General features: G+C 39.7%; 1 protein-coding gene across 1 annotated transcript; it reads right to left on the bottom strand.

Annotated features, from left to right (window-relative positions):
* Window positions 1–734: 734 nt before the first annotated feature.
* Window positions 735–21,725, bottom strand: ANXA11 (annexin A11). The gene is made up of 15 exons (XM_062496981.1): window positions 21,677–21,725; window positions 12,779–12,839; window positions 11,556–11,671; window positions 10,048–10,422; window positions 9,422–9,509; window positions 8,972–9,066; window positions 8,411–8,524; window positions 8,100–8,190; window positions 7,906–7,985; window positions 7,636–7,692; window positions 6,647–6,740; window positions 5,856–5,951; window positions 3,200–3,258; window positions 2,517–2,639; window positions 735–1,485 (listed from the first exon to the last, which is right to left on the bottom strand). The coding sequence occupies exons 2-15, from the start codon at window positions 12,828–12,830 to the stop codon at window positions 1,426–1,428; spliced, it is 1,500 nt and encodes a 499-aa protein (XP_062352965.1). The 5' UTR covers window positions 12,831–12,839; window positions 21,677–21,725; the 3' UTR covers window positions 735–1,425.
* Window positions 21,726–22,283: the final 558 nt, after the last annotated feature.

Genomic DNA, 22,283 nt, shown 5'->3' with positions numbered 1-22,283 from the left:
AACAAAGATTTCCAGCTGCAAACACCTCTCAAGACATGCTCAGATTGTCTGACAGAAATGGGTGTTTGTTCTGCCTTTGGACACGGGACACACTGCTACCATTGACCAAAATGGGAGTCTTGTCAGCATGTCCCAGTCAGAATCCATCACTTGGACACAGAGCTACCAAACACTGTAATCTTTACTTTCCCCTCCCTTGCCATGGTGACAAATGCAATCCAGAATTAAATCCAGGACATTGCCTTTTACTTTCAAGACAAATGGCAATACACCTTCTAGGAGAAAGGACCTGCCTGATCCTTACACAACAGAGGGAGCACACTTATATGTGTGTGAACTAAGGGGAGTTTGCACATTGTTGATTAATGAGCAGTCTATTTTCACTGACCTAGTTAGAAAACGTTTCTCCTGCTTTGTACTTTTTACCTTTATGTATTTTTATTTTGAGAACAACAAGCTGAAGAGATGTCATCCATGCCAGCAGGGAACAAAAATTCAGAGTTCCAAGAGTAAGAGAAATTACAACATGCAAAATTAAAATACTGAGCAGTAACTACAGATTACATGTATCATGTACAGACAATTGCTCATCAACAGCATACAACTCCCAAACACTTATCAAAACAACAATTTCTGAATAATCCTGTGGAAGAGAACCTCTATGGAAAAACTAAGTTACATAAACCGAGTCATCATTCACATACATTTATATGAACACACCAAAAGGCACAATCTGCAAAGACACACTTTAATTTCATAATCTCTTCTTACATACATATATTTAAGGCACATTCCAAAACGTTTAAACATTAATGACAGAATCTTTACTCTGTCAACATTACTTCTGCCTTGGGACAGGCTGCCTTAGCAGCCTGAGAATGAAATGTGGAACACGTCTTCCTTGAAAAGAATCAAGGTAAAAAAAAAAAAAATAGAACTTGACAAAACTTCTTTAAAACAAGCCTCAACTAGACACAAAACCTCGAGGCTGCTATCTCCACATATAAGGAAGTGGGCTAGCCCAAAACCAACTCTTGCATACAACAGATATAAAACCTGCATTAAAATGGCACTCAATGTTTATACAAAAGAACACCTTAAATCATACAACTGTGATTTTTGTTTCATAAAACAAACACTATTTCAGCATGATGTAAGCAGAAATGAAATATGACCTGTCATTCATGGATTGCTGAAGGTGTTATACACAATCCTGAGTAGATGGCACATAAGCTTGGAATTTTTGGGGGGTTTGGCATTTATTACCTACTACTTTTGAACTGAAGATATATGCAATATTATAGTTCAAAATGCAATTGCTTTAGAAGAAACAGGTAATTACATATTTACTTATGGGGGAAAATAGATGCTTTGCAGCAACTACATGAAAATAGCAGCTTTATAAAGAAAAGCTCAGTATTCCATTTAGTCATTTCCACCACACAACTTGAGTAGGATTTTCCGGTAGTCTCCTGAAGTATCACCCTGAAAATGAACCCAGAAAAAGAAAATTTGAAGAACAACCAGAGTAGATGAAGCCACAGCTGAAAAACTAAGAACTTTGCTTCCAGGGACATTTTTTGCTCTACTTTTACAGAAATAAGCAGCAGAGTTTACAAATACCTAACTGTGGACATGCCCACCTCATATTTACTGAAGCAGAGTTTTGACCAGGTTCAGTCCATCAAATAGATATGGGCTGTTCTGCTTCTGAATGGTAAATTGTAATGCCAGATCAAAAGAGGAACGGGGGGAAGAAGCAATACAGAGCCTTTCCACCAACATCTCACTCCTTTTTACTCATACATTGGTAGTTACAGGGCATGGAACTACTGTAGAAGGAACATTTAGCACATGCTAACCTCCAGAATGTCTACAGGATTCTTTCCAAACACCACCAAATTATGGACCCTCAATGTCCACAGCAGAAGGACTAAACAGGGCCTTAACAAGTTTGGCACCCTCAATTATAAGGTAAATTAAAGTGACACCACTCACTCTCCTCCATTTCTTATTACCCTGCCATGGGCCAGGCATCCTCTTGGCTGTTGCTACAGCTCTTAATAGCAGTAGGAGGGTGGATCAACTGCTAAAGAATCTGAAGTTTAGTCTATTTGCAAAATCTTGTACTTTCAAGAGAAAGAAGAGGCAATCCTTTAGAAGACTTTTAGAAGCTTTATATTCTTCCAACACACAAATGATGTAGAGCACCACTGTTAGTCAGCTGGAGGACTGAGTGGTTCCCACAAGATCATATAAGGAGATTGGGATAGAGGGGTTTCAGAAACCCCTCTGGACCAATTTCCCTTTCCTTCTTCGGCTGTTAGCTTCCTCCCCATCTCTAGTTCACCTACCCCCCATGAATACTTAGGTGCCCTCAGCCTCCACACCTGGCAAATGCAGTAATCCAGCACAGCCAGCTACACTCAGTGCAGGTAACAGCTGTTCAGCTCAAGAGCAGTGTTTTGCAGCACAAGGGGGTCATAGCAGGGAAGGTAAGGTGTCCAAGCCCTTACAGTGATATCTGTGTAGAGGGATTTGCCATACATCCTCTTGTACTCTACACGTATGTCCAGCAGGTCAACCTCGCTGCGCGACACCATGATCCGGATCAGCGTCCTGTCCTTTGTTCCTGCTCCCTGAAACAATCAAAGCAGCAGTACAATGTACTGAAAAGTGTATGATACAGCACTAGTAGAAAAACAAAATGCCTGATTATTAGCATAATCCCACTGACTTAATAAGATTGAACAGAATTTGGTCTATCATGCTTTAATTAATTAAGTTTAGTGGTAGGACACAAATTTCTCTGCACAAGAACATCTCAAAAAAAAAAAAAAAAGAGGGGGATTGACAGAGGTACAGGGGGGGTCATGAAAATTTGGTGAGTTAAATGGCCTACTTATTTATTTCTGCTAGAATTCCCTACTTAAAAAGCATCAATTTCAATGATTTTTAAGCATATTTGTGATCTGCCAAGTGAAGATTTTTGGTTTATGTACGGTTGTATTCATTGCTCAGTTCAGTTGGATCAAATTTGCTAGATTTTTCCAGTCTTTCATAATAACGACTGCATCCTGTTAGTCATCTGCCCACCAAAAAATGTAATCCCTTCAGCTGCACAGCTCCTTCCCAAGAACTGTATAAGCATTTAAAAAAAACCCACACTAAGTTTATGTAACTTGTCACAGACACCTACCTTCATTGCTTTATGCAATCTCTCTGCAAAAAAAGCTGGCGTGTTCTTGAGACACTTAACTGCAAAAAGGAACAGAGGAACAGTATTACAGAAATCAGGCATTCCTCCTCAATCAGAAATCAGTAATTTTTTTAGTTTATCCGACATAGTCACATGCTTGAATTTTACATAAACGTACACTTGATACAATGCAGCTTCCACCCCTTCCATTAGTCACTGAAATTATTTTTAATCCAAACAGTAGCTGCAATACAGTTACAGAACCTACACTGCATGGCTCAAAGTAAACATTTCTGCCACTAGAAACCATCTGGTGTGAAGCAGCCATAATGACCCTTTGAATTCTAATTATCAGATTCTTGTTTATGAAGGGTAAAGAGGGGATGAGGAGGGGGCAGAAGACTTGAAGGACCACATAGGTAGTGGTGCTCCTGGCTTCTTAATTCTAAATGTTTAGGCCATGCATCTGCAAGGTGTGACAAATTCAAGTCCTGTCCTACTGCAAATTAGGAAACCATCTATGATAGCAGAGAATCTTAGGTGGTTCCTTCTCCTTAAGGGTGAGTCAGCACACCCTTATTTTAAAGTTGTATTTTAGCCACAAAGCTCAGCGGCACTCCTGAAAATTCTTAACATGCTCATTTAGTAATGACTGGATGTTATATTTAATTAGCACAGTTCATTAGAAATCTGAAAGAGCAAAATCTAAATCAAATTACTGTCATGTTAATCAGGATAATGAAAGCATTCTCCATCACTAATCAGAATTAAAATCTATATATTGATGCAATGTGGGTTACAAGTAAACAATCATGCAAACTGTGGCAAACTACAGAGGAAACAGACCACGCTTGACATTTAATAGCACAGTAAGGCATCAAAATCAATCACACAGAATCATTACAGAACTAAAGGTGTAAACCCAGATATGTTTTTCATAGCAATACACATTCTGTATAGGAAGAAGTACTTTTCTCAGTAAGAAAATACAGATGACAGATAGCAGTTCACCACACAACTGTCAACAATATGTACAATACTAACCAAAAATGAATGAAAAAATGAAATGCATGTTTCTGTATCACTGTATTTAGCTAACACAACACACTTGCATTCTAAGATGTTTAAAGATGTTGTTGTAAGTTACCAGTTGTACAATCCAGAAAGCTTTAAAGAAAGCAAAATTAAATATTTTCAATTAGAAATCCCCTTTTTCTTGCAAATAAGGTACAAAGAACAAATGATGCTAATATTATTTACTGATACAGATATATGTGAATATACATATAAATAAAACCCCCACAGAATCTATTTAATAAAGGGAGTTATTCAGTGAATATTAATGACAAGCCTTGCCCAAAAGGCTACTGACTTGTTTTCCAACTACAGTCTCAGTTTTGAACACTGATCCACATGGAGACCTGTCAAGCTACTATGAAGCTCCACGAGGTCAAATGGCTTCTAAACTCTGAGCAGTTTCTTTACCAAGGCAATCTTTTTCTACAAACAGAGAAATCTCTTTTCCCTAAGCTTGGTTTTCTAACAATAGTTTCTGAGGTGACAAAGTTTGAATCCTGGAAAAAGTCTGCAAATGAATCACACACAATGAGCTAGATCCAGTTTGATCATTAAAAGATCAATACAATAACAGTGTGGTCAAACAGAATAAGAGCAGCAGTTTACATAGCTCACATATGCACAAGGCACGAGTGAAAAAATGAGGCTTTCAAAATTGATTTTTGTTTTGCCAAGACTTCAGCAAAAAAAAAAAAAATCTGCTGTGGTTGAACCCAATATCCTCTCCTATCTCATTTTCAAGTGATGCAAAAGTTCATTTTTCCTATTTTGGTAGGAGTTTTTCAGTTTTGTGTACGTGGTTGTTTGAGGAGGTTTTTTTTGTCACATCAATACCATATTCAAAACCAAAGAACAACACTTTCAAAGCAGGAGCTCTAGATAGCACAATATATTTACAGCAATAAACAGAAAAAGAACTTGAGATGTAAAGACAAAAGACAGTAAAGTGGCTCACAGTTATAGCTATAATAAAGCATTAAATAAAAAAACCAAACTACTGCACAGCAACTTGAGGCCTTGTCCCAGCCTCATGGAAAAAAAAAAGACTGCTTCTGAAGAGACAACAGTAGACCTGAGGTAAGAGTTTTCACTCCTCAGAAGTACTGGGGGCAATTAAAAACAAAGATTTAATACAATTGTAGCCACAGGAAATGTGAAAAAAATAACCCTTTGCAATCAAATCTAACTTTTCTTTCTACTAAATAGAGCTAGAGGTAATTATAAGAGGGTTTAATGCCTGTATTCTGCTGGATTTCCAAAACTGTCCCAAATACTCCATTCTCACTGACTCAGCAGTTGCTACAAGCTCACTTCTTAAAACAGTGTTAATTACAGTTAATCATTCTCTCCCCATTTTAACACGTGAAAATTAAATTCTGCAGTTGCCTGAAATAAAAACTTCATCTGTCATTTTGAGGTGAATTTAGTGCCCCACTTTACTAATCATAAATGACTTCACAGAAAACTCAACATAAAAAGCAGAAAACTGGAATTACAACTATTAAGAACACCCTTAGCTGAAGTCACAGGTGCCAGCTGTAGCTGAACAGCAGGAATGAACTTCTAGGGTGGCACATACCTACTGCCAGCATGCCCTTCTCCAGGTCTCCAGACATTTCACGACATATGCTGCTTTCAATGTCCCGGTTACACATCCTCTGGTACTCGCTGAAAACTTAACAGAAAAGAAAGATTTCAGCTCTGCAACAAGAAGTGGCATTGGAATGTGCTGGATGGCTTCATTTTAATGACACTTCTCAGCTGGATACTACAGTGAACTCACACTAGTTCTTACATCTCAAGGATTAATACTCAGTTACCAACCATCTACACGTTATCATGCTTCTCCTAGCTTACCCAGATCTGTCCTTTGCATTAAAGGGTTAGACCAAGAAAGCACGGCGAGTTTTTCAGGAAAGCTCTGGGTCTCAATAAAATTAAGAAAATATTCAGGTTCTCATATAAATCCTTTTCTTCCATATAAGTACCTCGCACGCCAACAGCACATTGTAGAAGTTCTATGTAGCTCCTAGAAGATTTCCACCACAACAGACTGATGTAGCAACTTATGTTAACAAGCAAAAGGGAAGGATTGCAAGTGTCTTGCACACACAAGTATGCAAGACTGAGACAATTCTAGTTTTTCAGTTCTTTTATCAGAGGATCATTTGAACAAGTTTGACCTCTTCCTGCTCTGGTATTTAAGAAAGGTGACTCTTCCTTTTCCTCAGCAGAATTTACTCTGCTTTTCACTGATATCTCATTAGGCTCATTTTACAGATGGAGGACATCCAAGCACAGAGCGGTGCTGTACATTTTTATCATTACACACCACAGAATCAAGTAACTGTTTACATAGGACATCGTTACCTGCTCTAAGGTGAGCCCTGCTTCTTGCACACAGAATGGCATTGAATTTGGATTCATCAGTTCCTAGACGGTTCTCTCCAGCTGCATACAATTCCTGAGCACAGAAGGGAATTCACACTTCATTACTCAGAAAAGTAGTCAGGCTGAACAGCTGAGTTAGATATACTTCCTAGAAGCCTCTCCTCCTTATACACTTATTTCTTAGCCTATATTCTACTGCAAAACAGGAGAAAGCAATAAATAGTAACTAGTTTTAGCCTTCCTATATTATGCTATGGTTGCAGTCCTCCTAGCTTTCTGATACATAAGTGCTCCAACATAAGCGCCCCAGATTACTAAAGAAGGGGACATTGTTCAAAAAGTACCTGAAAATTGTTCTTCCTAATGGTCCTTACATCTAGCTTTTTTCTACAATTCTAGGTGTGTTCTGGGGCATTCTTGAGTTTTGGCTAAGGCACACTATGTAGAAAGCTAACAACAGGGCTATTTAAATGATACTAGTAGGGCTAAAACAATCCAGGGTTTTCCCTTTGCTATGCAGTGAAATGGAACATACAGAAAAAGAAATGGGGCAAGCATTACTAAGTCCAAGTGCCTTATTTGCTGCAAAACTCCAGACTTCCTTAAACAACATGCAAAGGCAGGTGTTGAATAGTTTAAATTTAATCCACACACCCATGACCTCAAATCTCTTTGGACAATTTCCTTAGTAAGCAGCACAATCCAACACTTGGAAAAGCCAAAGACCTGACAGAAGGAGAGGTAAAATATCCTATGGACTGTACTCCCAAGAGATTCATCTCTGTATTGCCCCTACAGAGCTCTAATGCTGTCACAGCTTTTCGTATCTCTTCCATCCACTCAAACATAAGCATTGCATCAGAAGAAGTCACAAGGTATCCAAAACTAACAGTAAGCAGAATCCACACAGTCAAATTTCAGAATATCCAGTTGACTATAATTAGAAATGATGAAGCATTTCTACTGACCTGTACATCTCTTTGGACAACAGACATGTCAACATTTGTACTTTCATCTCTGTTTCCCTGAAAGAATTAGAAGATCCTAAAGTGTTACTGAGGGCTTTGCCAGGATGCTTTTTTCTTAAATTAAAAAACAAACAAACGAACAAAAAACTAAAACATAACAAAAAGCCAACAACAACAAAAAAAAACCCCCACACACAAAAAACCCCCACCAAATCCACCCCACCTACAAACACACAACAAATAAATTCCAAAATCCCAGCAGGCAAGTACCTGAGCAAGTGAAATTAAAAGCCTCTGAAAGTGTCCGGATGTGTCGCTTTTTATTGCTTCCTCCAGAGTTTTCTTATATTCTGGAAAAGAGACAGTCATGAATCCTCCTACAACCCTGCTCATTTCCTAAATTTCTACTACAAGTCAGTGATTAAGTAAGAAAAGGAAGAAAATTTTGATGCAACAGATCAAACCTGCTTTATAGACCCTGCTGAGTTCCTGAATGTGCTCATTACTGCGGGAAGCTAAGATTTCAATGAGACAATTTTCATCTGTGCCAACTCCCTAAAACAAGCAAAGGAGAAACATTTCAGATTTTTGATTTCTACAACCTAGTATAAAATAAAAGTAATAAAATTATATAGGAAAAAAATTCAAAATATAACCCTGTATAGGAAATCAAAGCAAGTAATCCCAAGTAAGTCCAAACTTTTAAATAGCAACCAAATATTTTAGCAGCTCAGTTATTTCCTCTATCTTATAAATTTGCATCTCCTACACAAACCTTTATAGCTTCCTTGATTTCATAAGCATCAAACATGACAGGTGTCTTCATCATTGCCAAGATTGTCCTCTCAAAGTTACCTGATAGCTCAGACTTGAGATCCTTGATCAAATCCTAATGAGAAGGAAAAACAAGGAAAAAATGTGTAAAGACCAAACCTGAGAAAAGCAAGCACCAAAAATATGCATTTTACTAAGAATTCTTTATGCATAAGCACCAGTAGTATATGTCCAAAGTTAAACTATTCCACTTAACACTAAAACCAGTCTAATGGAATGTTTACACTGAGGTAATTAAGGTCCAATTAAACAGACTGCACAAACCAAAGAGTCAAAATAACCATTTACATAGAAACTGCTTTACCAGTTTCATCTGCAACACTGCATGAAGAAGTCAAGTGTTAGTAAAAAGCAGATCTCTGAACTGGCTATGACTTAAGAACCATCTTCCCCTAATGCACCTCCAAATCTTTTTTCCCCACCACTAAATCTTCTGACTGCCACTGAAGGGATGGATGTAAGCTCTTATTTCTTCTTCCTTCTGTTCTCACAAGGTACTTACCTTTCCATAAGCTGTTTTGAAGGACAGGATTATCTGCTGCCGTTGCTTGTTTGAACGACTTCCAAGACAATCGATGATCGCCTGCTCATCAGTTCCTGTACAGGCACACAGATATCACAGAATGATCATCACCTCATGTGAGATTCTGCTTTCTGTCTCTATTTCATCCTCTTCTAAACCCAGCAGGAGGACACGAATGCCTTCAATTCATCCACAGTATCTACTCTTGTGTACAAGCACAGAACTTCGAGCTCACAGTAAGAATACAAAGAAAACTTAAGCCAAAACCAAACTCATGATGTTGTTTATGCCTACATGAACTTCTAATTACCAAGGACAATCACATGTGAACTATCCCACTCAGTACACACATAACAATAGAAAAAGATCAGTGCTGAATGGACATGCAATTCTACATTTAACTGAACTGTAAATCCTCAGACTGCTCACCAAATCCTTTCATGGCCTTCCTTAAGACTTCTGCATCCTTCAGAGGGTCAAAACCTGGTGCATCAGTGATTGTACCCCTGTTTCCATGCTAAAATGAGATCAACAGTGTTAAGCAGTAGTAGTGTTAACAGCATATTAGCGCTAAATAGTGAAATACTGTGGTTTACTACTTAGGAAAGATGATCACTGTTATCAGTCTTCTTTTTGTGAGAAAAGTAATAAGAGAAAACTCAAACCAACCCTGCCTTAAGCAACTTGTTAATTTCTAGACAAAAATTACGAAAAAATGCAAGATCAAGGTTTGCTGACATTAAATCTGCTTTCCAATTAAGGTTTGATGATACTGTATATACAACTGGCAATACTTGCTAAAGTTAGGAAAGGCAAGATTAATTTGAATTCATGTCAAATCTTTTTTCTTGGATACCAGGGTAAAACAATTTGTTTCAAGACACATGAGCCTATACTACTTGCATTTGAAAAGGTTCCACCTCTCTATTCACTCAAACTTCTTTTCATAACTTTCTTTTCAATTTTATGATCGGTTTACACTAATACACACAAAGAAAATGTAGAGGAACATACATACAGTCACACCTTAAAAGAAAAGCAGTGAATGCTCTTACTGTTACAGGAGTGACTGCAGGCCCTGTACTGCCTGAGTAAGAGGGCACAGATGGGTTCACAGCTGGACCTGTTGGATAATTTGGCATGGGCTGCTGTCCCGGGTGAGTTGCTGGGAATCCTGGGTAGTTCATAGGCGGCTGACCAGGCAGTGGTGTGGGATGGCCTGGCGCAGGGCCGCCCCCGTATCCCGGGTAAGGTGGCATTCCGGACGCTGGGTTTCCCCCAGGGGGAGCGTACCCTCCGTACGAGGGCTGCTGTCCTGGTGGGGGCTGCCCAAAGCCACCTGGAGGAACCGGTGGATAACCCCCAGGTGTGGAAGGATACATGCTTTGTGGTACGTTTGCCCCTCCAAAGGTCCCTGCCAGGTTGGATGCCTGCAATGGCAGCAATAAAGAAAGAGACGGGAAGGAGTACAAACAGCAGAGTTTCAGTAACATGCTTAATACAATACAACCTCCCTCCCCACCAACACGGACAGATAGCTCTTTATCTGCAAAAGATAGCAAGCAGGATGGAAAAATCTGCCTAAAACTTTACACAAAATAATCCCTTCTTTACCCACAGCCTTGAGTAATTGCAAGGGTGCACAGACTTGAAGCAACCTGTGGCTGTTTTATGATGTGTTAGTAGTTTACAACTACCAGGAGTTCCTGGACTACACTTGGAAAGACTTCTGCAGAAACTGAAAATACTCCACATCAAAATTTTACCACTGAAACCCCTCTTCTAGAGAAAACCAGAACTGACATAAGATGATTGTGCACCATTGACAGAAACTAGGTGCTGTGGATATTGCCTGGTACACCCTAGATAGTTTGTTGCTCATTTTGCCTGCTGACTGCCAAACCATTTCATTTAATCACTGCCTCAGAAAGACATCGATAATGCAAATATCTTCCTACAAACGCATTACTTATGCAGCATAACAGATTTCTGAAGACTGAAGTTGTCAGAAATGTCACTCACTTCTGCTCTATGAAAAAATCACATTGGAAATGTCTACATTTTCTTCAGTCAATGTAAAAGGTTTTTACTTCCATCTGTTAAATGTCAGTGTTTCTAAGAGACTGTTGATCCCATATTCTTTTCAAGGACGAATCATTACCTTTAATTACACAGCTTTTTTCCTTACTCTGACTGGTCAAAATCCAGGTAATAGGCAAAATCCAGACTGTGTTTGCCCATGTGAATATATTAACAGTGGATATTCTGTGCTAATAGTTCCCTATTCCTCTACACAGCAAATGAAAAGTTATACTAGTTTTATGTCCATGACTTTTGAAGTTAGACTGTTAACAACACTTAACTAGTGCTCTGTTTTCCTAAAATAAGAAATAGCTAGTAGCAACCACTTTCTTCAATAGGCAATACTGAATGCTCAATACCCAAATAGATTAGACATACAGGCACAGAATTCAAGTGATGAACCCCTCAGTGACAATGCCAGAAACACAACTTTGCCCTTAAGGACCTCACAGTGAAACACATTAAATGAAAGCAAACTCACCATTCCAGCCATGTGGCTGGGATTGAACTGGTTGGCATATCCAGCCACATTTTCCAGACCAATTGGAGGTGGATTTGAAGGGGGTGGATAGGCAGCACCACCCCAAGGACCGCTACCTGAAATCAAACACAGATGTGCTGAAACAAGAAACTATGCCTTTTTAAAGTTCTTACTTTTTAAAGTTTTTACTTCTTAAATTTCCAATGTAATGTATTTTCAACACTTATAGGAAAATCAACTGAAGAGGTGCAGGGTAGCAGTGCAATTATTATAAAAAGAGAAGTCTCACTGGGTATTTCTAATCATGTTAGTTATCACTGAATTTGTAAGTTTTCACTTGAAACAACCTTAAACCTATTTGAAGGTTAGCACTCTAGACTGTTAACACCATATTTTGACTCAAGACCACTTAAAGTACAAAGTTGTCCGGGTATTCCAGTAGGAAGATATTATTAATTCCACTTACTTTGCTAATTTGAGAGGTGTCCACAGAGCACAGCAGTACATTTACAGACACCAAAGTCATAAAACTTGTCTGCACACAGCAGTATGGTCTAACTTAACAGAATACTCTGCTGAGAAATAAGCTTTATCCTCCTAGCTAGCTGGCCTTCTCACTGTACAGCTCTTCCCCTTCCTGATCTAGCCTGCCCAACTCCACACCTCACCATACCTACATGTCTCCAGTCCTTTCTTTCTACCTTTCAACAACACTAACAACTATAAAGTTCAGCTTGATAACCAAGCAGTGGTTGAGTATTTCATCAGCTTTCTGTTATTATAATTGCTACCCTTTTTAACAGCCCTCTCTCTTCTGTATGCAACCACCTGCCTAAGAATAGCAAATTAAGGATAATTCCCTATTTCTTTGGGGGATATGGTTTTAAGCTGTATGAATGATTTCCCCCATCATCATTTGTCTCACCACCCACTTTGAAGACTCAGTATGGACTGGACACTGACCCTTGTCATTTACTGGATTCGGTCAAGTTAAGACCATGTTCAAATGCTCTATGCTTTATTCAAGATGAATGAAACTGGACCTTACTACATGAGCGCATGGCAGAACTCACATATTAGACAAATCAGAATCCCAGATAAAACAGGACTTAACAAGTGAGTACAGAAAGCTTTGGGGAGTCAAGTAAACCCTCTGCAGTCTTATTCTTCATCCAGATAGGAGCACCACTGCAGTTAATGTTTACTTCATCTGAACAACTTACCTGGGGCAGCTGGTGGATATCCACCTGCTGGGGGGTAGCCCGGGTAACTCATTGCAAAGATCTGGAAAGTAGGAGCGATACAGTTATTTTCTGTAATGCTTCACTCATTACACCATATAACACTAAGAGACAACATCTGTGCAGTAGCCAGTTACCAAAACTTAGACAACCTGCAGAGTTTCTGCCAGCTTTTTCCTGAGAAACCTCTTCCACTTTGCTTCTGTTGGACTAATAAACAGATAGCTAAACAGTTTCAGAGTTATTCCTCACATTATTTTTGTTATGTGTTGCAGTTGCTACTTACTGCTTGCTTTTTCTATTTCGTTGCTAGGGATGTATTACTTGAACATGCTTCCTTAACTGTGCCATTAAAACCTCCACGAGTTTCTAGCCCATACAGAATTGTCTTACCAATGAAGAGTAGAAAACCATCTGACAAAGAAGCTACTTCTTCAAGTAAGTAACTATAAGAAGTTGTTAGAAGGCCCCTAAATGCAAACATCTGCAGAAGTGCAAGGTCAGAGTAAGAAGGAGAAGGGATATACCTTCATGCTTACAGCATTGCCATAAAATATGAAGGGCTTACTGATAGGATAAGATCACTAGAACAAATTGGGACTCTCAAAACGGATAGTGCCTCTGTCAGCACAGAAGTGAACAAAGTCATTAGCTGTCCAAAATAGAAGCAGAGGTCAAAAAAGAAGAACAGCTAAATGAAGGACAAAATGAAAACGGGCTTCCAGAATACAAAGGCTTTATTTTAAACAGAACAACTACCAGGAAGAATGGTAAAAGTAACTATGAAGAAAATATGTGTTATATTTTCATAAATGAGTGTTAATTTTTTGAAGGTTACTTTAAATGACAAGTCCCAGTCTATTTTCAGACTCGCTGTGTAAATTACCCCTTTATCTTTTTTCTCCTCTTTCCCCTAAAGCACTATCTTTTGCATCTGGCATGTTTTGCTGTGTTTTGGGTTTCAGCTGTGGAATTTTGTTTTGGATTTGGTTGGCGGGGTGCTGTTCTTGTGAAATTGTTTTCATTCTGCATGATCACATTAATTTCCCTTTCTGGTTTGCATGGCTCTTTTGCATAGCAACACTAAAATGGAGAAACGTTTTTTGTGGTTTTGTTTTTTAATAAGGAAATACAATTAGGGAATATGCAATTTACTTAGAAGCTGTTAGGACTTCATGCTGCACATACTCATTTCAATTTAAAGAGAGATAATTGAATTAACAGAAACTGCAATGAATAGAGCACACCAGAAGTTATAACCCTACCTTACTTCTGCTCCAGTACATTGCACCTAACAGAATCAATAAATAAGTGAATGCAGCTTCCCAGCATTACAAAAAAAAAAGTCTGCTGTTACTCATGCAAAGACTGACTCCAAAGTCACGAGGCCGAGAAACAAAAAGCAAAATACATATTCTCCCTCTGCTGCTGGAAAAAGGAGCAGGCAACTTCCTCCCTCCTGGCACCTGGCCACACAACTGCCAGAGGGAGCTGCGGGGTTCCAGGGCCGGAGCATGGAAGTGCAGAGAGGGCAGCACAAAAAAATAACATCAAAAAAACTCAACAGAAGGCAGCCTGGCACACTTCACAGTCTCTCTAGCTCAGAAACTGGTTTTACATAATAAAGCACGGAAAAATAAGTAACTATTACCATGCACTCAAAAAACAACCAATGAACCTGCACAATCTAGGTTCTTAGCAAGCATAATGTCAATGTGTACATTGTTCTATACAAATTATTACAACATGGAAATTACTGTTATTTCTTCAGGTACAACCATAATTATACTTTCAGGTTTTTTTAGCTTTGCATGTAAATGCAATAAATCAGCGTATTCAAAAAACTTGTAAGATGCCTTTTCACTAAAGCCATAAGTACAAATCTAAGGCAAAAAAACCTTTCTTTTTCTTGTGGTAGAGGGGGAGAAGCAATAGGATAGGTTTTGTTTTTCTTAGTGAGGCTGTTTGCTTGCTTTTAATCCCATATAGAAGGCTCATTTCAAATTGGAAAAAACCCCAACATTAAAAGAGTCTTTTGGCAATGAAAGCTGAGTTTAAGAAAAAACAGCCAACGTCAGCAACCTGAAAAAAAATGTTCGTTTCTATATAAAAATGTTCCACTTGCTTCTTTTGAACACTGTATTTATCCAGGGCTTTTCCAAGGGGAAATTTTCCCAGACTGGTTTGATTCCAGGCAAACTAGATCTGCACACACACTGACTTCTCATGTTCAGAAACTTCCCTGATCACCACCTTTTCCACAGTTCATTTAAGCCTCTGTTGGCCAGTACTCTAATTTCAGAAATATAAACTCAAAAATAGAAATATAATTTAGAAATATAAACTTTCCCAACCATTGCACCAACCCAGCCTGCATTTCATCTTCTAATCTCATCTTCCACACTTTCTCCTGCTACATACACTATATTTTACTAAAACTGTTCATAATGAGCAACACTTGCCTGCGGATAACAAAGGGGTGACACAGGCAAGAGAACAGAAGACATGGAAACTCACCCTGCTTTGCAAATATTGTGTGGGAGGATACAGGAACAGCAAGGTCTCTGTTTGCTCAGTCATAAAAAACGTAGTGCATTAGACAAGCAAAAAATCCAAACAACCAAACCACACACGGAAAGAGGGAGTGCCTTGAAGAAAATAAAGAACAACTACTGTCAAGGTCCTTTCCCCATTCCCAGTATTCAATTCCAGAGTCCACCTCAGAACTTTAAATAAAGACCCGAGGTTTTACTCCCACCGTGAACATGGCTATCATGCTTCACTCTGCAACCTGCAAACCATTCAGGCTCTTGAGCATTTTCCTGCTGATTGGCAAAGCTAAGGAATCTTGAAAATATGCTGTAAGACACAGCACAGATGGAAAGCACTACAACTCAAGAAATTCATAACAAAAATACAAATTACTTAATGATGGCAGAAATAAAGAAGGAAAGTTCAAGGCTGCCAGAAAACTTCTGCTTCAAGGTGCAGCAGCAATAAGCTCAGCCACTGCATTCAAACCCATTCCTGGAATTTATTTAGTGGCTGCTGTTCAGGCTCCAGCTATGCCATGGTACAGTAATTTGAGGATAAAAAAGGATGAAAAATCTTAACTTTTATTTGTTCAAAATTATTTGTTCAATTATGCCCTTTTCACAGGGAACACCAAGTAAAGTTAAACCCTTGGCCTTGACTCCTCCACAAGGTTAATTACCAGGATATAGTAGACAAAGCAGCCTGAAGCTATAAATTACAGTACCTGCTCCAAGACTGATCCCTGATTGTGAAACCAGCAGAACAGAATTTATCACCTTACAATATGCTGTCGTTTTTAATCAGATATGAGCTGAGGCATCCACCACTGAGCTTTTCCAAGACAAGGACAAACCACAGCCAGCAATGAACCAGCTGCTATTTTACCAGCCTGAGCAAGATTTATCTTTGACTCATGCACTGCAGCATACAAGTTGTTATCTCCTGTATCAGTTGTAATATTTTTCATCCTGACAGATAAAAAGTCCTGCAATTCTGTTTTTTTTCATTAAGTTTTCTGTGTATGTATGTGACTCCTGTCTTGCCTTTCTTTCACTACGAAAAAAAACTAATTTAGTAGAATGGGTTTACCTTCCAACAGGACTGAGTTCATGCCACCCAAAACTCAGGAAACCTCTTTTACACAGATCTTATCACTCACTGTTCACCTTCACAAACCTTTACTGGACTTCATCCAACAATGCACATTTAAAGAGAACTAACACATCATCCATTTCCACAAAAAAAAGCTACCTTAACAAAAAACCCAAACCAACTCACAGCTCTGAATAGATGGTGGAACAAACTGAAATAAGACGGGTTTTTTACACTATCCATTTGAATTGCTTGCTAGTATTACGACTCAGGAGCTCTGCTAGTGTTGATGTTCATTCTAATTCAATATAACAATCTTTTCTATTACAGAAAATAATCTTGCACTTTTTGACATGCTGGGGCAAGGGGGTAGGGGAGAAGAGCATGAGAAAGGTAGCACTTGCAAGCATTAGTCAAAATAAAATAGAACTGAAAAGAGATGCCATGTCCAACAAAGAAAACCTGAATGGGGACACACCGGTAAGTCACAACTGAGTTGTAAAAACATTACTAAGAACATTCCTGTAACCCTTCCAGTGACAGAAGCCCTACATATATACCCAGGGCTTCAAAATCCAAAGAATTTAGTTGAGCTGCATGGACTTTCAAGATCCATGTGCAGCAAAAGCCCGAGTTAATTCCAAAAGGTCAGCTTCATTTTGGATCCCGACTTTGCCCTAATGCAAGTGCTTCCTTTTGTAGCACTTTCTTTAATAACTCTCTTTCAAATATATAAAATACACAGTAAAAACATTTATGACAATACAGATAGAAACCTTCCAAACAAGAAATCAAGCAAGGAAAAAAACTAAATTAAGGTCATGAGAGATGTTTGAAGAAGTAATGGAATGAGGTTGTTCTATTTCAAACTCATAATTTGTCACAGAAAATCATTTGTTGCAAAAAAAAAAACTATAAATAGTCTGAACTATGTTCTATTAGTCAGTCTCAACTGACTAATGCCTCAGAGATTTATACTCCTCTATTTTAAGTTCCACCATGAAAGCATAAATTTTTACACCATTAGTGCAAGTCAGAATATGTAAATACCAATTACTCCATGAACTACAGCAACAGTGTCGTATTCAGTACTCTAAAATAGCAACTAAAAAATATCTGATTGTTCATTTCACACCAGCAGTTTTTAATTAGTTGCTGTGCCCAAGCCTGAAGCACAGAGCCAGGGAGTGGCCGCACTGCAAAGGCAAAGGCAAGTGGAACAAAAGAACAAAAGGTTCCATCAGGTCTGCAGCTGTTTGGGCTGCAGAGGAGGCCAAACAGACACCAAGCTGTTCAAGTGACAGCTCCCAAAGTCAGGCACACTGCAGGAGCTGCATGGGACCTTAGCTAAACTCCTTATGGACATACCCTACACTGAGACAAAACCTCTCTGCTGGCAGCCCTGGGACTCCCCACATGAACAAGAGGTACTGTTCCTTAACAGTGATACTTTCACACTTTCTGGACAGGGAAGGCTTACACATTCAGCTGTCCAGCAACACTGGGATGGTTACTACCCCTCAGTGAGCAAATGGACCAACCTTCATTCATTCCAGGCTATAAAGGATTACTCATTCTTCAGCTGATTAATTCTTTCCAGGAACAGAATTATTAAAAAAACAACTTAAGAGTAGTAAAATAGAGAGACAGGTATTTCAAAGCAAACATAAACAAGGAATGTGAAAAGAAAGCCAGACTACAGCCTTCAAATCTAGTCTGTACTTGAGATCATAAAGCTTTAGTCCTTAAAGCTTACTACTGAAAAGTATTTTTCCCCCTAAATCCTAACATTTGCAAGATGCATTTATTCTCCTAGCTAACACAAAACCAAGTATTTTAAAAACACTGCCAAGCATAGCCAACAACCAGTTATTCTGACTATAGATAAGTACACTGTTTACTGAATAACTGCAAATTCCCAAGCTTAAAGTTGTTATCTCTAGCAATAATAAAAGGGATATTTACCATGTCTGCTTCAGGCAACTTAAGCACCTAATTCAGAGCAACTCACTAAGCCAAAGTTCAAAATCAGATATGTTTTTCTAGCCAAGCCAGAGGTCTTTGGGGTGTAGGAATTAATTATAGCAAGTATCGTTCCACATACCTGTTGACTATATGGCTATAGTAAAGTTTAGCACAAACAAGACCTTCTGAAGCATTAAAACTCATCTGGATCTCTCATATGGGACTGATGTACTTGACGCTTATTTAGCCCACCAGAAATTAGGATCCAAAAGCCCGAATTGGAAGTCCACCCTTCTACTGGTGAATACTTTCCCAATGTCCTCAAAATAACCCTCACCACCCACACTTTGCAGTAAAAGAAAAAAAACAAACAAAAAACAAACCAAAAAACAAACAAAAAACCCCAAAACAAAACAAAAAAAAAAAACCAAAACAAAACAAAAAAACCAAACAAGAATTCCAAAAAGACTTGTATGTAACCTTTCCTTACCAAGTACAACAGCATATTCTCTCTCAAACATAGAGCACATAAGGGAAAAAAGGAGGCAACATCTGGGAAGAACTTGTTTCCCTTTGGAGATCTTAGACAGGAACATTGCTACTGACCGGACTCACAATGACACTGTACTGTACAGGGAACAAACAGCCAGGTAGTGGAGCTGCGTGGGGCTGTATTTGTGTCATTCGGGTGCCACAATCATCTAACCACTGGCACTGGTCCACACTCAGCATCTGTGAACATTAGGGACACAACTGCAAACACACACAAAACAGCTGCCAAGCAAGAACCACACAAGAAATATGATAGAATTGTCTCTTAGGAGAACACCACTGAGTCCCAGCTCTGACCCATAACTGATTTCAGGTTTACCCCACGCAGGATCTAACTCCTCATCAAGATTCTCTAGTGAGTGCTGATAAAATCTGGAACAAACACAGAGCAACAATGGAAGCAATACACAGTAAAAACCTACTGCTGTTCTTAGGTTTGCTTATCTACTTTACATTCTTCCCAGCTTGGGGAACTGCCTGAAGGAAATTCAGCATTTATATCAACCACACCCGCTTTCAAATAAAATGGCAAAAGTAAAGGGACAACTCAAGTTTCAAATAGGTGAAAGTGCTGATCACTGAGGGGTAAGCATGCAGCCTTTTTCTTTCCTTTTTTAAAAACAGTATTTTGCTATCTTCAAGAGAAACTCAAAACACACCATATAGAGCTGACAAGCCCTTGGCCTTATTTCCAACAGTTAACATAAAACACTTTAAAAATATATCCAATAAGAAACATGGTTCAAGGTAGTAAACAAATGTACGAAACAAACAAAAGAAATCACACTAGTGCCTTTACTCAGTCGAATATTTAATGTAATGGAAGCCTCCAACCAATCAATGTGAAGCTGAAAGAGATGTTTCTACAAACAAGTACATAGAGGCTTGGCTAAAAATAAATGAAACTTTCAGTTTGTTCAAAAGCCCTGCTATTTCTATAGTCACAATTAAACCATCTGCTCTTTTCAATTATATCACTGCTTTAACTAGAGCTTCACATATATATATATATGTATATATATACACACATACACTTACATCACAGAACTAGAATTAGGTTGGCTCTATCTTAGCTCTGATTAAGTGCTATTGAACAGACCCTATTTTCCAAAGGCTCCATCTTCCAAAACTTGCTACAGGTCTAGGAAACAGCATCTCCAGTAATAGTCACATCAGACAGACTTCATGGCTTGATTTTTTTTATAGCAGATCAGGTTAAGTATTTTAAGTTATCTAACACTATGTCTTTATTCTGATTACATAAATACCCCCATGAAATAGCTCCATCTCACTACTGGTTTTTTACATATTTTAGTGACTTTTGACATTTCATGGAGTTCTCAGTTCAAAACTTCTGGGGACTACAAATAATAAGCTAAGGAAGTGACAAATCACATAAATGAATGTGATGGCTACTCCAGAAATTTTAAGTATCGACAGACGTTTTGGGTCCTGACCTTATACTAAGGTCAGGCAAGAGAAAGGAATTATGATAAATATCATAAATACTGTTGACACAAAATCATTAGGCACTCAGCAGAAATGCACTGGGGACAGAGTTACAGGCAAACAATGCTCAGTTCTAGTTATCTGCTGCATCAGTGGGAGGAGAGTGGTCCACATGACTCTTAAAGCAACTAATAGAGGAAATTACAGAAATAGCCAAGCTATGGGGAAAGCGTTCATACACTCAGGCTTTTCAGCAACCATACACTTGCACTGGTTTTGTATTGTTTCTGACGTTGCCATGGGTGTTCCAGTAAAGCACTGACTCACTCCACAGAAAATAATTGTATGCTGGGGGGAAGTATTAGGGAATGAACCTCCCACCTCCGACAGCAGCTGGGCTTTACGGTGCCTAACCCTCACAAATCAGCTCCTTCATCAGAACGCACTGCACCGGCACTTTTCCTCTCCCTCGCCAGTCTGTTTTCTCTCCACAGAGAAAACTTTCGGCCGCAGTGCCATCTATCCCCGTTCTAGGCTGAGATGCCTTCCACGCTTCCGCCACTCCCTTCACAGCGTTATCTCTAGACAGTTCCTCCTTAAGAGGAAAAAGCTTCCAGGAACTACTAGAAATATATTTTAAAAGAAAAATATATTCCACGGAAGTACCCCCTTACTGCCCAGAAACAGGATAAGGGCAAGAAGGAACTGCTTTTCCGAATACGGAGATGTTCCTGCTGTTTTCTGTCACATATATGGCTACAGCATTACAAGAGTTTGAAGTTTTGGTTTTAAAACAACTAAAATGACTTGAAGACACTTAAAAGACATTTAAGTATCTTAAAGACATTCGCATTACATGTGGTATAGAAAAAGGTAAAGCATATATTACGAGCAGTTTAGAGAAAGACGCCTTCAGGGAAAAAAAAAAGGCATTGCGTAATAGCCAGCCTACCATCTTAGGCTGGTTTCTCCTGACAACTATAGACATCAATATTATAAACTCAAGATAAACTACGGACAGAGGCAAGGGGCCGAACTGCAATTACAACACCAAAACATGCCCTCTCCTCCGAAACCCCATTTCCCCAGGAAATAGGCGTTGCTCCCTCCCAGCCGCGGAGCGGCTGCAAGCCCTGACCGCCCCTCCGCCAGCCCTCGAAGCGCTGCCGGTCACCCCGCGGGCGTCCCGGCTCCTGCCGCCCCAGGGTCCGGTCCCGTCCCGCGGGGACACGGGCCCGGCCACAGCCCCTCGCCCTCATCCCGTCCCGCGGGGGGGGTCGCGCCTACCGCGGGTCCTGTGGGGCCGCAGCTACCGCCGCCCGTCCCAGGCGCTCGCTGGTGCTGAAGGGCTGTGCGGGGGAGTGCCAGGAGGAGGAGCCGCTTCGGCCTCGGCTCACTCCGCCCGCCGGCAGGCCTGGCCGGCGGAGCTTGGTGAGTCCCGGCGGGAGCGGCCGGCACCGGCCTGCACCGCCCGCCGGTAAAAGCCACGCAGCCGGTTTGACCAAAAAGCGGCTTCAGCGAGAGGCCCACTTTATATAAAAAAAAATAAGCAAACCACGTTGTCAAAAAGGTGATTCCAGCCGTCACGCGGGCAGCGCAGCCTGGGCATTCCCCAGGAGCACGGCGTCACCTGCGGGACCGGGTGGGCATGGGCACGGCAAAACCAAATCCAGGAAGCTACGGGTCAAGTCAATGTTGTAAGTGTTCTGCACAACATCGGGTCTAAACCCAAACCCCCCACGATTGTTCTCACCAGGAGACTTCGGAAAACATGCTTTCCGGGTAAGGTGGTACAGAAACCCCCATTTAATATATAACATACTGATCCTTAAGTAAAATTCCACAAAAAATCAAGAGGAAGGAGACTGTTCATGTCGACCTTATCTACTACAAG

This window comes from Cinclus cinclus, chromosome 7 (assembly GCF_963662255.1).
Source record: "Cinclus cinclus chromosome 7, bCinCin1.1, whole genome shotgun sequence".
Taxonomy (NCBI): Eukaryota; Metazoa; Chordata; class Aves; order Passeriformes; family Cinclidae; genus Cinclus; species Cinclus cinclus.
Note: the sequence above shows the minus strand (reverse complement) of the source record. Positions and strands in the feature narration are given on the sequence as shown.